We start from the raw sequence: 16285 nt of genomic DNA, 5'->3' as shown, positions 1-16285 counted from the left end.
CCATCAGCCTGTTGACACAGAGAAGGACTCAGTACTATCCACTGAGAGATTTTTTTTTTACATTGCCAATCTTCTAGTCCAACCTTTGGTATAAGGATGAGAAGCAAGTTACATTTGCAATGAGTTTCTCCAGGTTTCTAGTTTTCCTTTCCCTTGTGCATCATTCATTGCAGTCATCAGGTAAGTTTCCTGTGGGTTTTCTATTAACTATGATAGATAGTTTAAACTTGATATGAAAATTATTTACTTTGGGCAGCATTACAGTTTTAATGCATAGATTGATTATTCTGTATTTGGTATCAGATTTGATACATGATCTCAAGTGTATGTGGGGTACCCTGGCAGTTCTTGATTCACAGAATGAAAGAAGGGATGTGTAGGGATGTTGGGAAAATGGAGATAATAAGAGCAGGATCTTTAGACTGGAATTTCTGTGGAAATATTAAGTCAGATGGCACTTTACGGGAGGGAAATGAAAGATGAGGGAGCATGGAGCTCTTTCCATTTACCCTCCTCATCACACCCATGGTGCAGTGATCAGTCAAGGCGTTTACATGTTTTCATGGTAGCTGTGAAAGTTTCTCTTTCTGCCCCATGGCATGAGGTATGAGAAGGAAGAACTGGCTCCTCCCCTCCAGCTCATCAAATTAGAGGAACAGTTCTTCTCCAAAGGTGTATATCAGTCATTGGGTATAGCTGTAGGGGGAAATGGTAAAGCAGTAATTTGTGGAGAACTACATGAAGGAATGATATTGCATGAATGTGAGATTGAGAGTCTATGTCAGAAATTTCAGGATAAAAGAACACTCCCATTGTGCTGTAATATTTTAAAAATATGAAGCATTACTAACCTTAAAGAATCTGAGTTCAGAATTAATCTTCTCTCCAAGCAGAGAAATGGGCAATGGAAACCTAAAATTTTACAGTGTAAATATGCACATGGTCTGTATTCTCTCTGGTCAGCTATTCTTTTTTATTTCAACAGTTAAGGAATAGATGTGGTGAAAGAGTGGAAATGCATAGAGTGATCAAGCAAATCAAGCAAACCTATTGAGGTGTGCAGAAAATAGCAAGGCAGTGAACTCATTGTTTCATTTGTAGTTTTTCTCTCTTCAGGAACCACAATGTATCAGCAACTTATCATCACAGAATTTGACTTGCCTACAGTATATATATATGTGAAATTCTAACCACAGTATTTAAACTTCTCATTTTACTACAACATTTTATTTAAAATCTCTAGTTACACTAGCGAGGAAATTAGAATAAAAATTAATTTTGAAAGGTTACATAACTTCTCAATTTATATAGACAAGTATATGACAGATAGATCCATTACTAGAAAGTTAGATTTATGATTTTATTATTATTTTCATATCCTCTTAACACTTTTCCCCCCCCAGTTACTTTTACATTACGAGGAAATGCCAATGGACAGCCTTGTGTGTTCCCTTTCAAATACAAAGACAAGCAGTACAATGAGTGCACAGATGCTGGCAGGTCAGATGGCTGGCTCTGGTGTGCAACAACTGCAGATTTTGATGCTGATAAACTGTATGGATTTTGCCCACTAATAAGTAAGTCCTGCATTTTATTTATTAACTTGTCATGAAATGATGTTGAGCAAACCATCTCTTGAGCTACCAGGTTCTTTATGAGCTCCCAGCTGCACACCTGCATGACTTACTTTGTCATAGCAACCCAAGTGAAAATCACCTGACTGAACATGAGTCCCAGTAGCCAAGTGAACCTTTGTGAACCAGAGGAGTGAAGAGGCTCTTCAATAACTCATTTTATGTGACCTAAGTGCATGGCATGAACAGCATGAAATTAGACATCTATCTTATTATTTAGACATTCATCTTCCTTTCAAAAAAGTCCTACTTTTCTTCATTCCTCAGGCATTCCCAATAGGTCAATTCTCACATAAACTGTTATTTTCTAGGTTTTTTCCCTTTAACTTTCTATCATGTTCTAATTTCCTATTGTCAACCTACACAAAAATGCTACTGCAAAAATTATCCTCCTCTTCCACCTTTTTTCTATCATCTGCACTGAACCTATGTTTGGATCCCTCCAGTTCAGGACACAAACACTGCTCTCACCAAAGGTCTTCCCAATAGCACAGAAGTTTCACCAGGTTTTATGAGTTGCTCTGCAAAGACAGCAGCTGAGACACACATTGGTGCTACACAAACTGCTTTTATTGCTGGTCAAGCTAAGCACCAGGTTCCATCATTTTTGGAAAAAACAGTTTCTCTTGATGTTGAGCTAAGAGGGAGCTCCTACCCATCAGGCATGAAGAGCCTCTATGGTCATAGTTCACCTACACATTTGCTTTACCCTGGAATCTCTTCTTTTTAATCAATAGATGTGTCTGGTTTACCTAGAATTGCATTTGGAGCATGAGAAAATTCAAAAACAAATATTGGGAAACAATTCACTCCTTTCTAAAAACATAGAAATTTGAAATAATGTTTTAATTTAAAAGAAAAATATATGTTTTTCTAAATTGATGTCTAGACTTATTTCATTTTTTTCTGATACTGAGAGCTAATAGTGTGCATCTTCAGAGATTTTACATTATTACACACTTTATTTTCTTCTAGCTGGTACATGTGAGTCCACTAGAACAGTTCTCTATGTCACTTCTTCCAGATGACACGGAAAGATTTTGGACAAAAGATGTTTCCACTGGCATTCACTATCAGATAAACTCAGAGTCAGCTCTGACATGGCACCAAGCAAGGAAAAGCTGTCAGCAGCAAAATGCAGAACTACTAAGCATTACAGAGACTCAGGAGCAAGCATATATAGGAGGTAAAAGGAGAGAGAACAAAACTTTAAAATATGTTGTGATAAAGTTGGCTGCCTTGTTGTCTGCCTCAGTGAAGAGAGAAGGCAGAGTAGAGTGTCAGGGGTAACTCAGCAAGCACACAAAGGGGGATGGTCTGAACTGCCCTTCCACCACCTGGGTTCTTCATGAAGGATTGGTCACAAACCTCTTTGGAAGTGAAATGGTCCCATGCCTGCACTGTGCTCCAGCTAGGAGCTCCTGCAGCTCCTGAAGGCTGTCCCAGGGAAAGGTTTCCTCTGCTCACCTTTGTGCAAAGGCACTCATTCCTGACCACAGCTGTGGGCTGGTCCTCAAGTTTATCTTTTCCCACTGTTTTCAAGGATTATTAATCTTTCCAGAAGAATACATGATGATGGTTGGATTGGTCCTAGTATAGGTATACTTGCATACATAAATCCCAAATAACTCCAGTGGATTTCAGATACAGGTGTCATCATGTCTCTTTGGTTACAAATAGTGTAAGGGAGGCTGTGAAAGCACTAGTGGAAAAAAAACCTGGAAAAAACTTAATGACACATTGGGATTTTTTACTCCATGAAATCTGTTACTAAAAACTTTTAATAAAATTCCCTAATGAAAATCAGGTCTTTTTAACACATTTTTTTTTTAACTTTATTTTTCTTACTAAGCAAGTAAGAAAAATAAAGTATTCTTAAAATAGTGAGATGTTAATTTGCTCTACTATGATCCCAGCTAAACCAATATATATTTATTTATAAATTTTACTTTTTGTAATTAGTGCATGTCATTAATCCAGAAAGTACTGGCTTGGGGCTGATTTAAACTAAGGAATACTAATGTCTTACTTTAGATAATTTCTTTTATATGAACTCGCTAATAAGAACAGAGAGATACAACTGAGGGATATTTTTTTTCCTAATTTAGGGCTAACTAAAAATTTTGGGTTTGCCTTCTGGATTGGATTGAACGCTTTGAATTTCAACAGTGGATGGCAGTGGGCTGGGGGCAGCCCTTTCAGATATTCAAACTGGGCTCCAGGTAAGAGCTTTATCTGTTTTGTAATCTTTGAATGAATTCTGATAAGATACCAACTGATAAAAACTGCACTAGCTAACTTTATTTCAGGAAAGCCCATTCTGATTTACAGCAATTGAAGACATAGATCCCTCTTTTAAGAATTACACTTTCAAATTACAAAGTTCACAGTGGATATCAGTTATGTTATTCTATTTTCTTATCTAAACAGAGAGCTTGTTTACAAAAGCAGAGTGTAATTTGGAGTGGTACATAACCCTACACATCCAAGATCAGAATTTTCCATAACATGTGGTCCAAGAGTGTGAATATAAATAAATCCTCCAAGGGTAGCAAAATATTTAGCAAACAATGGCACTTTGTTGTTTGGAGAAATCCTAAATATTGTTGAGAAGCTTAGGTGTCATCTTCTAGTTCCTCAGCAGTGTAGGCAAAACTGCCCTAGGCCACTCAGGGAAGGGAGACAGAGTGGGTTTGTGGTGTTTCCTCATTCATACCGAGTTCTTATCTTTGCTTCAAGGTTTTGTGTTTGCTTTGTACCATGAGTATTCCAAACAGCACCCTGTTGTGGAAAACTTACAGGATGTCAAAGGAATAATTAAACTCTCCTCTAAGTTTCCAAAAGTTCTGTATCAGGAGCCATTTCTTTGCTGCCTACAGAGGTTTGTACACTCTGCAACAGAAAAGACGAAAGCTATTTCATAGGAGAGTAGAACTGTGAAACTCTTGAGATATACTGGAAGGATAATACAATTTGAAACTCAATATTTCCGAAGTTTGGAAGTTTTTGACACAAGATAAAGGTCCTGTTTCAGCTGTTCTTCCTGTAGCACAAGGATGTCAGGAAAAGAATCAGAAATTTCCCAGTACAATCATGATAATAAAGTCAATGGAGGGTCATTCTTTCACTCTCAATGCACTAACTGTAGGTAACATCCTATAAACTACAAGGCAATTATCCTGTAGGGGAGGGCTTCTTCCTATTAATGATTCAAGGGATCATAAAAAGTGGATGTTTCTACTGGTAATGTAATGTTTCAGTTAATGTTTTTTATTCATTTTTTGCTGGGAGATTCTGTTTTCTCTCTTCCTCAAAGGAAGTCCTTTCCTACTCCCTGGGAAAATCTGTGGAGTGTTGAATCCCAAAGAGAATGCTAAATGGGAAAACCAAGCATGCAACCAGAAACTAGGCTACATTTGTAAAAAGGGAATCTTCAGTTCAAAGCCTGACATTATGCCCAAAGGTAGGTTAGTCAAATAAAAAGAAAGATTTTTATCTGACTTCTAGAAAGAGGAACTTGTATGCAACATTATTTTTCAACCAAGCTGTTAGAAACCTTCAAAAAACACATCTATACATGACAAACAGACTTTTATATGCTGTCTTTTCCCTCCCTTTGTGTATTTAACATTAACAGGTGAATATTACTGTTTTGTTCCATCACTCTATCATTCATTCTTGCAAGACAGATAGTGGCTGCTCTGTGATGGCAACCAGTGCCAGAAGGCAAATATGCATAAGTATGATAGAAATATTATTTCTATAATACTATTATTTCTTTTTCTATACATGCCCCACACAGGAGGGATCTGCTGGAGTCTGTCACCTGGGAATGCTGTAAAAGCTGCTTTTAAAGAAAGCAGAGAACTTCCTTTAGTTATACTAAAGAAAGTAGAGAAGTAATTTCAGAGAATATTTATTCCAGTATGAACCTTACAAAGAAATGCAGGATTCAATTTTTAAAGCAAGCTTAAAGCCTGTTTTTAAGAATTTAAGTTATAAAAAAGCCACTGAGAGAATAGCCAAAGTCTCCACTCATTTGCAAGGTTTACTGACCTGCAGTTATCAAAGAACTGCTTCATGTTTTTCCATATCTGAAAAATATGTTTGCTTGCAAAAAACCATGGACCATCAGTCAGAGCCCAACGTGAGCCAGCACAGGCAGCACGAGACCAAGTGGCTCTGGAGGACAAAGAGAGGAGAGGCTGATGTCTGCTTTGGTCTCTCTTTCCTCCCAGATAATTATTTCAAATTGCATTTCTGGCACAGTGGGGGCATTTTTCAGTGGTTCTCTTTTTAAGGAGGCTTCATATTATTTACATATTTAGCATGTCATGCCTTAATGATATTTGTGTTTAATTTGAATGTATTTTGAATTGCCAATTACAGCTCTATGTTTATTCATATAGTCCCATTTTTGTAAAGAGCACTCAAGAGACCTCATTCTAGTGTCCTTTATTTTCCTCTTGCTCTGAAAACTGTGTTCTGATTTTAGGGGAATTGAGTCCTGTTCAGTGCACAGATGGTTGGTGGCCATATGCAGGTCACTGCTACAGCATTCAGCGGGACCCCAAAACATGGGAAGATGCTCTGTCTTCATGCAAAGAGCAAGATGGAGATTTGGCAAGCGTCCACAACATTGCAGAACACAGCTTTCTAGTGGCACAGCTTGGTTACAGTGAGTATATATGTAGAGCTGTACTGTGCTTGCTCCATCTGTAACATAAAAGCTGGACTTCATATTAAATATTAATGCTTTCTCTGAAATACCACAAGTGAAAGGCTGGATCCAACTTACCATGCTCTTTTATGTTGTTGCTGTTGCATAAATATAGAAGCATATCTATGTTTATCAAGAAATAATCCACACTGTGAACCACTATAAAGGAGGAAAAAAGGTATTCTTTCCAGAGACATAAAGATCTCTAAAGATTCCATTTTTGGCACCTATATTCTATGTTCAATGCTTTAGAACTGAGCTACAAACCTAGAAGATAAACTTCTTGCTGAGATTCAAACCTCCTGCTGATGCTAACCTCTTGCTATATGTCCCTCTAAGGAAACATTATCTTTTAACTTCTGATACTCCTCGGATCTGTAGTAACAAGGTCTGGCACTTGCTGCAGATGCTGGCCTTGGTGAACAGACCTGATGGGCCAACACAAGTCCTCTAATGCCTCCCCATGAAGGAGATGTACAGGGAGGTGTCAGTATGATCTTCTGAGAGGTGGGACACTCACAACCACTCAATGTCTTCATGCTCTGGACCATTCTGCTGTTTTGAATCACAGAAAGTTTGCAAAAGACTTCTGCCAGCTGCAAAGAGCCTTATGTTGATTAAATTGGCATTTCTGAATGGAATCTGATGTTGTTTCACAACATATATCTTATACAGATCTGAGAGGAAACAGCATTTTTATAAAAGCACAAAGACCACCTCTTGTGTACCACATGCCAGTTTTATCAGTCCCTGCTTGTTCTGCATGTGAAAACATTCACTGCACAGCAGACAGTAACAAAATCTATTTCTTGTCATGCCTCAGAGCCAACAGAAGAGCTGTGGCTGGGTCTGAACGACCTGAAGGCTCAATTCTACTTTGAGTGGAGTGATGGGACTCCTGTGACATTCACCAAGTGGCAGCGCAGGCATCCCACCTACACCAACGCTCTGGAGGACTGCATTGCTATGAAAGGGCAGGTATAGCCTTCACTCATTTTGCAGCAATGCAAATTAATTACTGTATCAACCCAAAATCACTTACTTATGTGCTTTTTCAGGTATCATTCTTTATATTATCTTGAAATGGCTTTGCTCCAAAATTTAGTATCAACCAGAAGATAAATTCAGAGCTCTGGAGAAATCAGAAAGAGATGTCCTTATCTGGTGAAAAATTTGATCCAGAAATTTTACATTAAATTCTTTCCCTTGGTTTTAGCAAGGTTTAAGCTCTGGGAGAGGAATGGGGATGAACTAGTTAATACCCTGTTGACAGTACCTTAGGTGCTATTTTCATACTTCATATTCCTGTCAGATGGACAATGATGTTGCTCAATGTCACATCACTCAGACATGGCATCGAGGCACGGAGACCTGGCACTAGGACATGTTTCTTCAGCTGTCATCCACCTGTCAAAAAACTAATGCAAAATTCTGTATTTCTGTATTCAGCAGTATTTCTGACTGCTTGACTCATAAGATTTATTTTCTTGCAAAACGTGGTTGTTTTATACACTTACCTGCATATGTATGCACTCCGATGTGCACACAAAAGGAGTTATCAATTTTGAAAGAAAAAAATTGAAAGTGCTGCTATGAAATATATGCTGCTATTGAGAGAACTTTTATATCATAGAATAATGTTAATATTTGCCAGTATTAGGCACCAATAGAATTGATCCTAAACCAGACTTCATGGGGCGGGGGAGGGGAAAACTCCTATTAAATTGGCTTTTTTAAAAAAAGTAGTCAGTCACATTCAGATTCTTAGATGGATAAAATAGTTAGATTTACTGCAACCCTATCATATGTGCATTAATTCAGTTTAATTCATCTTTTATTCCAAAAGAGTAGTGAAATATTCCTGCCGTAAGAGCAGATCCATTAGCCCCAGAAGAGATGGATCTTTACAAACCCCTTAATTTAAAAGTTATGGTAGGAAGTAATGATTTCAAAATGGTAATTTCCTGCTCTCACCTCAAAACAGCATTAAATGGATCTTAAACTAGTACTTACAAATGTGTCTAATTTTTAAAATAAATCTCCAGCTGGCCTTGTGAAGAAAGAAAACACAGTAGTTATGCCTAGGAGTGCTGTTTTTTTGACATTTGTTCCTTCTCCTTGCTATTCTAGGATGGATACTGGGCAACTGATGTTTGCAATAAGCAACTTGGTTACATCTGTAAAAAGAAGCCTTTGTCACAATCCTCTGGAAAAGAGATAATCAAGGATCCAGGCTGCCAGAAAGTAACTGCTTTCTCATAAATAATCTTTGGAAAAATGAACAGGAATTAATTTACTAGTCCTTGCTTCTTTTGGATACTGTGCTTGTATTTGAGAGAAAATCTACTCTTGAGGCAACCTGGTCTCTTCCTGCTAGAAATTTGCTAATATATATGCATTTTTCCTTTTTGTTCTGAAAATTCTCAAGAAGGTTGAGGTTCATTTACATGTACATGAATACTGCCTTGCCCTCCATTCCCAGATGAGCCACCCTGTGATTCAGAAAGCCATTGTATCTGCATTGGTCAGCAGAGACATCTGTAAAAGCAGCAAGGAGTGGGGTAGTTTTACTGAATTCCTCCTTCCCATTCTTCCTGAAAGCAAGCTCTGTCTGGATTCCTCTTGGCTCAGAAAATCTCCTCACCCCTTGTACTTCAGAGTGACAGGGGCAGCTTTGGGGGTTGTGTTTGTATGTGAATTCATTTCCAAATTGCAGTATTTTTGTATTTCATTGTGTCTGATTGTGCAGCTCTGGAAAGCTGGAGCTGCAGGTGACCCTGAATGAACCACAGGCTCCTTACAGATTCGGTTTGCAAATTCCCAGCCTTACAGAGCAGTGGAAAGCCACAGCTAACAGCACAGTCCCAATTTTCTTTCAAAACTCATGTGCATGTAAAAGAGATAAAAACTAACATATTGATCTCATCCCTTAAACAAAAAAGGTCTCCTGTAGGAGTGAAGAGCAGCAAAAAAAATAGCTTTTGTTTATTAACAGATTGGCCAAATCTCATCTTTGTTTTGCGCTCAGCTGAAACAAATTGAGCATTGAATATTTATACAATTATTCAATGAGAAGAGCAGAGAAATTTTTACATTGCACATTTAAAAATCCTATGTTTGTCACAGGGCTGGAGAAGATATGGTTCTCACTGCTACTTGGTGGGTTCTGCACTTTTGACATTCTCAGAAGCAAATAAGACATGTCAAGAGAGCAAAGCTTATCTAGCTACGGTGGAAAGCAGGTGGGAAAATTATTTTTAAAAATCAATGTTTTTAATGGAGCAATTTGGAAAACTTTTCAATTTTTTGAGCCTGTCAGTGTTTTATCAGTTCTTTTCAAAAAGTTTTATAGTAGCAAGGCATGCAAAGATTATCCATCAAGAAAAAAACCACCAAAACAAACATCTCAATGATTTAGGGCTATCTACTTAATCTATTATAGCAATTTTCAAATTTGGGGCATTATTCAGTTAAACGGTTGTCTTTTATCTTTCAATTAATAATTGAAGCAACTTTTGGTTTTGGTAGGGATTTTGGTTTTCTTTTTGGTTTTTTTTTTTTGTTTGTTTGTTTTTTGGTTTGTTGGATTGTTTTTCTGTTGTAAAGTAGATACTACAATTTTCATCTGCTTATTGGCAGGTGTTCTCTCATTATGACAGGAAAGCTTTAATAAATATATTTTCCTAAACTACTTTCTAAGCCAAATCCTGAATAAATGTAGGAAATCTTGCCCAGGACCTTCCCTCTCCCATAGCCAGAATGTGTGGTCTCTAATCCACCCACATCCCTTTCAGAGGTTTCATGGCCCCTGAGGAGCATGACTGCCTTCAGAGGTGATGGGCAGCAAAGCTGACAGCTTGGTCCTGTCCTGGTGCTCTGTTTGAGGCACCTCAAGGATTTGGAAATACAGTGAAAAGAGTAGAATACAACTGGAAGCCCATGAGAGCAGGGATTTGTGATGTTTCAGATCCCTTCAGCGGAAAGGAGGAAGTTGTCCCTCATAAAATTCTTTTGACTGCAGTTTAAAGCCTTCCAGGGTTTTGTCTGAACTCCACTGAGGAGCTGCTGTTTCGGGGTCATGTTAACACACCTCTGTTTGTATCACTTACATTAATACTGCCACGTAACGGGCTGTGAATGGACACTCTCTCCCACTGCAGAAATGAGCAAACCTTTCTGGTTAGTCTGACGGGGCTGAGGTCTGAAAAATCTTTCTGGATTGGTCTGTCTGACACAGAAGAACAAGGGAGCTTCAGGTGGAGCAATGGAGAAACTCCTCATTTCACCCACTGGAACACAGCAATGCCAGGTGAGCTCTGCATGGGCTCAGCCCCTGTGACAGGAGTGTGGCTGCAGCTCACATGGGTTTGTGTTTTCCCTGGTTAGAAATGAGAGTGGGCACTGTGTTTTGTGCCTGTGGGTGGCCAACACCATCAGCCCTGTGTCTGACAGCATGGCAAGGAGCACTATCACAGCTGAGCTACAGGTGTTGGTGTAAGCAAACCTCCTGCCAACCTTGCAGAGACACATTTGGATACGTTAGGCTGGAGGCACTACTCTGCAGGAGTTAACAAGGTCCATGGTCTTATTTTTCTTCACCATTTCTAACACCAGTTAAATTTCAGGTTTGGAAAAATTATTCTGGACAGGTTTTTTGACACACAATACGCATATGTTAGAAATGAGCAGTAAACATGAAGCTGTTTGGCATTTCAGCAATTCAGCTTAGCAACTACCTGAGAGCTCCTGCCTTCACACAGCCAGTTATGCCTGTACTTGACATCAGCTTTCTTGAAATTGAGTTATTAGGATATTGAGAACTCTAAAGTAGTTGTCAGGTCATCTATTACATATGTAAATATAATCAAGAACCATTTGCCCTGTGATTTCCCTGGGGTGGCAAGATAAGGAAGATTTGTTTTCTGAAGCTGCAAATCTCTGATTTTGGCAAAGCTGTGCCTAGGAGGCTCATTGGCCCATATCTGGCCTCTGACAGGAGGTATTAAAAATAGTTTTATATCCAGGATGTTTCTTTAATCTGCATAATCTGCATTTCCTTTTCATAATTTTCCATGCATGAAAGCAAAGGTTTCAAGGTCTTATTCCTTAGACAGCCATTAAGTCTTTGGTTTTACTAATTTCTTTTCCACATCACAAAGGGAAAGATCAAGGCTGTGTTGTCATGGGAACTGGAATTGCAGCTGGATTATGGGATGTTGTTAGCTGTGAGAAGAAATCAAATTACCTTTGCAAGCAGCGGGCAGCAGGAGTGCCACCTCCTGCTCCTCCAGAGCAGGTCCCTGTGGCCACCTGTGCCGAAGGCTGGGACAGAGCCTCCCGGGCTGACTCCTGCCTCAAAGTAAGTGTGTGTGCAGCCTCCCTGGGAGCCTGGGCATGGGGCAGCCCAGGGGACAGTGCCCTGGTCACTGTGACGCTGGGACATCAGTTGGGAATGACCTCCTTGGTGTTCAAGGGAAAGAAAACATGGGGAAAATATCCATCAAATAAAGCAAAAGTCAGCAGTGGAAAATGATGAACACAGAGTGCTAGAAATATGCTTTCTTTTATCTAAATGGCAGGTGAGAACCTCACCTAATTTATTTGCTCCAGGTGTTTGTAACTTCAGAAAAACATGGTATTGCATCTCAAGAGCTGGCAGTGTCACTTGCGTAAGACAATGCTTCTGAGAGAAAAGATGCTCCTCTGACAACCTTTTCTCACACAGCATGAGATACTCAGTGATACTTTTGGATCTTGGTTTAGTTAGTGACTCTTCAGCAAGTAAAGTTTTTGAGCATTCTCTTGATTTAGCTAAAAGTGCCTTTAAAATCTCTCCTTTATGCAAAGGAAAAAAAAAAAGGAAAGGCAAAATATATCAAGTAAAAGTAAATATGCAGCACTGCTCTTCCATGTCCTTATATATAAGTATGCTCTCCCTTTCTTTCCTGAGACTCTGCCTGTTGGGAATCCAGAGCTGATTTTAGTCCTTGTATTTACAAGGGTCTGATCTTCTATGTCACATGTGATTATTATTATATTTCTTCTGCTATTGACCAAATTTTTTATTATCTTTTCCATAAAATGTTCAGCATTTAGCCCCTGTTAAACATATTCTTAATCCAAGAACGTATGTTCTTCATGGCCTAAGGTGTATTTTGGATTTGTGTGCTTGCACCACAGTACAAAAACCTCTTCCTCAGTTAGGGTCAAACAGCTTTCTGCATCTGTACAACCTTTTCTAGTCCAACTTATTGACTTACTCTTTCCCTTCCTTTTGTCAAAAATCTCCTGCTTTCTAATGTGAAACACCATGGTTGAGCTTTTCCATCTTTCTTTGAACATTTCAGTGGTCAAAGTTCCAATTAAGTTATATATTAGTTTTTCTTCTCTCTACAATCTGATACCTTTTGTTCTCCTCTGATGTCTTTACTACTTTTGCCTTATTTTATAATTGATAATGCTAAGAAAAAGATATTTACACTTTGTATTTCTAATGTTTAATATTAAGGGCTTGGACAGATGTTATGTTGTCTCACTCAAGAATAAAGGGATGCTAAAGTGATGCTGATTTTATTTACATGTATTTTATAAGCTTTACATATTTAGTAATTTATTTTTACTTTTTGTTCTCAACAGTTTTTTGTGAGACAGGGAAACCAAAAGAAGTCTTGGTTTGATGCTGAAGAATTCTGTAGAGAAATAGGTGGAAATCTGGTCACAATCAATACAAAAGAAGATCAGATTTTATTATGGCAATTAGCATCGTGAGTACTTGCATAAGAATTCTTTTTCATGTTTCTGCTATGTTAAATAAAATTACTTAAATCATATCTGGAGCTGAACAAGTGAGTGAATAAAAGCAACCAAATTTTAAATTACATTGAAAGTTTTTCTTCTGGAAGTTGCATTCTATAATATTGCTTAAAAAAAAATCTTGAGTATTTCAAAGAGGCTCTAATATTTTTTAAATTTTCATCACAGGTTTTAGCAAGGTGGTTCTCTAGATCTGATCAACTCCTTACATGTTAGTCCCTGTCTCAAAAGGGAGAAAATAAAATGTTTAGCTCTAATTGTGCCATTTTGTAACTGTCTGCAATCCTTACTTTCACCAACTCATTAAAAAAACCCCTTGACTTACTGTATAATGTAAATCAAAATTCAAGGACTTAATGAGGAATTTTTCTGGCTCTAAAATGAAGACTCCTGAAATCAAAGAATAATTCATTTTAGTTAACCTTTGGTAGCATTTTAGATGGCTGTGTCTTGCTTATGATATATAAACTATGACATTATTTTGCCCTTAAATTAGACCAATATTCTGATTGTATTCCATAATGTCAAGATGTGTCAATGGCACCTAATATACAGCTGTTTAAGCAAATCTGTTTCACATAGTGGAGAATTGAGGTTTACTTTCTCAAACAGATTTAAAATTTTACATTGAGAAGTTTTTGTGATCTCACCCTTCTTCATTTTAAATATACTTCAGTATTGTGGTCAGCTGAATGTGGTTTGATTTGTCTGTTAAATCTCTTTGCTTTAGAGGGTGAAATCTGTGTGGAAAGAAATCTTTGTGTTTTGCAGTGAATGAAATAGGACTCTATTTTATTTGGCCCATAGGCATGACAAGATAAATAGCATGAACTATTAAATAATCTATTTAGGAAGTGCCAAGAATTAAAGTAGTTGAAAATCAAATTTCAGTATTTTTTTATTAGTTAAACAAACATCTATTTATGTTTTACTTTTGCTAAAACCTCTGTCTTTAAACTCATGCTACAACCAAGAGCTGTGCTGCATCCACAGGGATAGGAGCCTGAGCTGGATCTGTGCCACATCACTTTAACTTACTTTTAAATATGGAAAGTCTTAGCCAAACAAAGTGCAGAGCATGAGCTTGGCTTTGGGCCACAGCTCCCAGTTCAGGTGTGACAGAAAGCAGCATGTTTCTATGCTTTCAGGATTTATATCACAGCCCCTCTCATATAGACTCATATATCTACATTGTGTGAATTATTTTAGGGATAAAGGACTGAACACTCAGGGTTTCTGGATTGGTTTGTTTCTCTTGAATCCCGATGAAGGATTTGTCTGGATTGATGGCTCCCCTGTGAGTATTTATTTGCTGGATATTAATTGACTTTCTGTCTTTTGGAATATATAAATATATTTTATGCCTTTTCCTCCACCATTTTAAACCTTCCTCAGGGGGATGGAAGCCCTTTATCCAGCAGCTGAATAGCTGCAGTGCCCTCTCTTTAACACAGCATTGCCTCTGTTTCATCCCTGGTACCATGTTATATCCACCTTTGACAGTCTGTGCTCTTAGACCTTCACAGCATCCCAAAAAGGGCACTGCTGTATGGCAGAACAGGGAAGTCAGGTTGCCAGCTTTTACAAAACAAAATAAATGCTACTCCCTCTGCCAATCAGTGTTTCTTTCATCAAACACATGGTTTCCTACACCATGTAGTCTCTGCACCTTCTTCAGGGAGAGGTGGGGAAAGCAACCTGACCAGCATGACTTTCACAGCCCACTGAGATTGGTTTGACCTCCTAATGATCCCATAAAAAAGGTACTTGAGATGATGAGATACTGAAATTGTGTCATGATGGCAATCTCAATTACTTTTATTCAGCTCGAATCACACAGTAATTGATATGTATTTCCAACACAGGTTATTTATGAGAACTGGGAAGAAAATGAACCCAACAACTACAAAGAACTCGAACATTGTGTTATGTTTAATGGATCACCCCAAATGCGCTGGAACGACTTGCGCTGTGAACATTTACTTAATTGGATTTGTGAAACAAAAAAAGGTATTATTACTTCCCCATTTAATTAGAGTGATAAACCCAAGTTTTAAAATCAAATTTTATGGATTTAAACAAATTGAAAGGAAGAAAGGTACTGGGAATTTTTCATTTTAAAGCTGGTTGTAGTGAAGGAAACCCATAAAGCAAGAGGAATGAATTGAGGTATTTCTCTTGTCCTTGGATGCAGGAAGTTATTGTCCTTATTTATCTCTGGTTTTACCTCATTCTGCTATGGACCCCAATGCCAAGACTCCCACACCTCATGCCAGGGTCACAAAATGGACCTGACAGATGCTGGGGTGCCCACCAGTGGGAAATGGAAATGGGGTCTGCATGGGCTGAAGAGCCCAAGTGAAAGCTGATAATGAAAGAACTGGTTTTGCTTACTCAGTCCTACTTCTACATCCCTGCTTCCTGGTTGTAAACTGAGTATTTGTATGCATCTCCATGGAGAAGGAGACTTTTACAACCTTCTTGAAATGAAAAGAAAGTTGGATGCATGCGGGGAACTAGGAGGAGGCACAGTAGTGGGGGAAGGGATAAGCAGTTATAAAAAAACACTGAGTGTATCTAATGTTTGATGACTCTGCCAACAGAACCCTTGAAGGGTGAATAAGGCACCGTGGTAACATAGAAAAATTGCTTAACCAAAAAGGAAGAACCGCTGTTCCCCTTTGGTAGATTAGTCACACAAATGCACCATCCAAGCCCTGATTTCTGCACACCAGCTCGAAGCAGCACATCCTGTGCAGCCCTTTCTAGCATGCTGAGCACACTGCTTGGTACAGATGTAGCTCTGTGCTCTTGGGGAGATTACTCAGGAGTTCACAAACCACAATGCAAAGTCTCTGATCAGTTTATCTTGATCCTAGATGACCTTTCAAAAGCAAGAAAAATTCAAGAAATTGTATTGAAATTGTTTTTGTGAATCTAGATTATGTGAGGATCAGCATGGCAGAAGACATGCTCAGATGTTAATTCCCTCATGTTCACTTAAGACACATAAGGTACTCCAGCTTTCCAAAAACAATGAATGTTACAATTATGTTAGGATTAAACAATAAAATCAAAATGACCCAAAGTATGTAAATTAATAATGAAGATATTTAAA

General features: G+C 38.3%; 1 protein-coding gene across 1 annotated transcript in view; it reads left to right on the top strand.

The window, feature by feature from the left end:
* The window catches only part of LOC146440913 (macrophage mannose receptor 1-like), a 32740-nt gene continuing 16455 nt past the window's right edge, over positions 1-16285 (top strand). Inside the window, exons 1-14 of the mRNA XM_085050593.1 lie at positions 1-180; positions 1404-1577; positions 2659-2820; positions 3743-3856; positions 4951-5097; positions 6130-6312; positions 7178-7332; positions 8485-8598; positions 9481-9596; positions 10515-10663; positions 11514-11713; positions 12991-13118; positions 14377-14464; positions 15033-15177. Coding sequence (XP_084906719.1) covers positions 120-180; positions 1404-1577; positions 2659-2820; positions 3743-3856; positions 4951-5097; positions 6130-6312; positions 7178-7332; positions 8485-8598; positions 9481-9596; positions 10515-10663; positions 11514-11713; positions 12991-13118; positions 14377-14464; positions 15033-15177 — 1936 coding nt within the window. The 5' untranslated portion in view covers positions 1-119. The remainder of the gene's footprint in view (positions 181-1403; positions 1578-2658; positions 2821-3742; positions 3857-4950; positions 5098-6129; positions 6313-7177; positions 7333-8484; positions 8599-9480; positions 9597-10514; positions 10664-11513; positions 11714-12990; positions 13119-14376; positions 14465-15032; positions 15178-16285) is intronic.

Source organism: Lichenostomus cassidix, chromosome 2 (genome assembly GCF_008360975.1).
Source record: "Lichenostomus cassidix isolate B80296 chromosome 2, HeHo_3.0, whole genome shotgun sequence".
NCBI classification, from domain to species: domain Eukaryota; kingdom Metazoa; phylum Chordata; class Aves; order Passeriformes; family Meliphagidae; genus Lichenostomus; species Lichenostomus cassidix.
The sequence above is the reverse complement of the archived record's forward strand: the minus strand, read 5'-3'. Positions and strand labels throughout refer to the sequence as shown.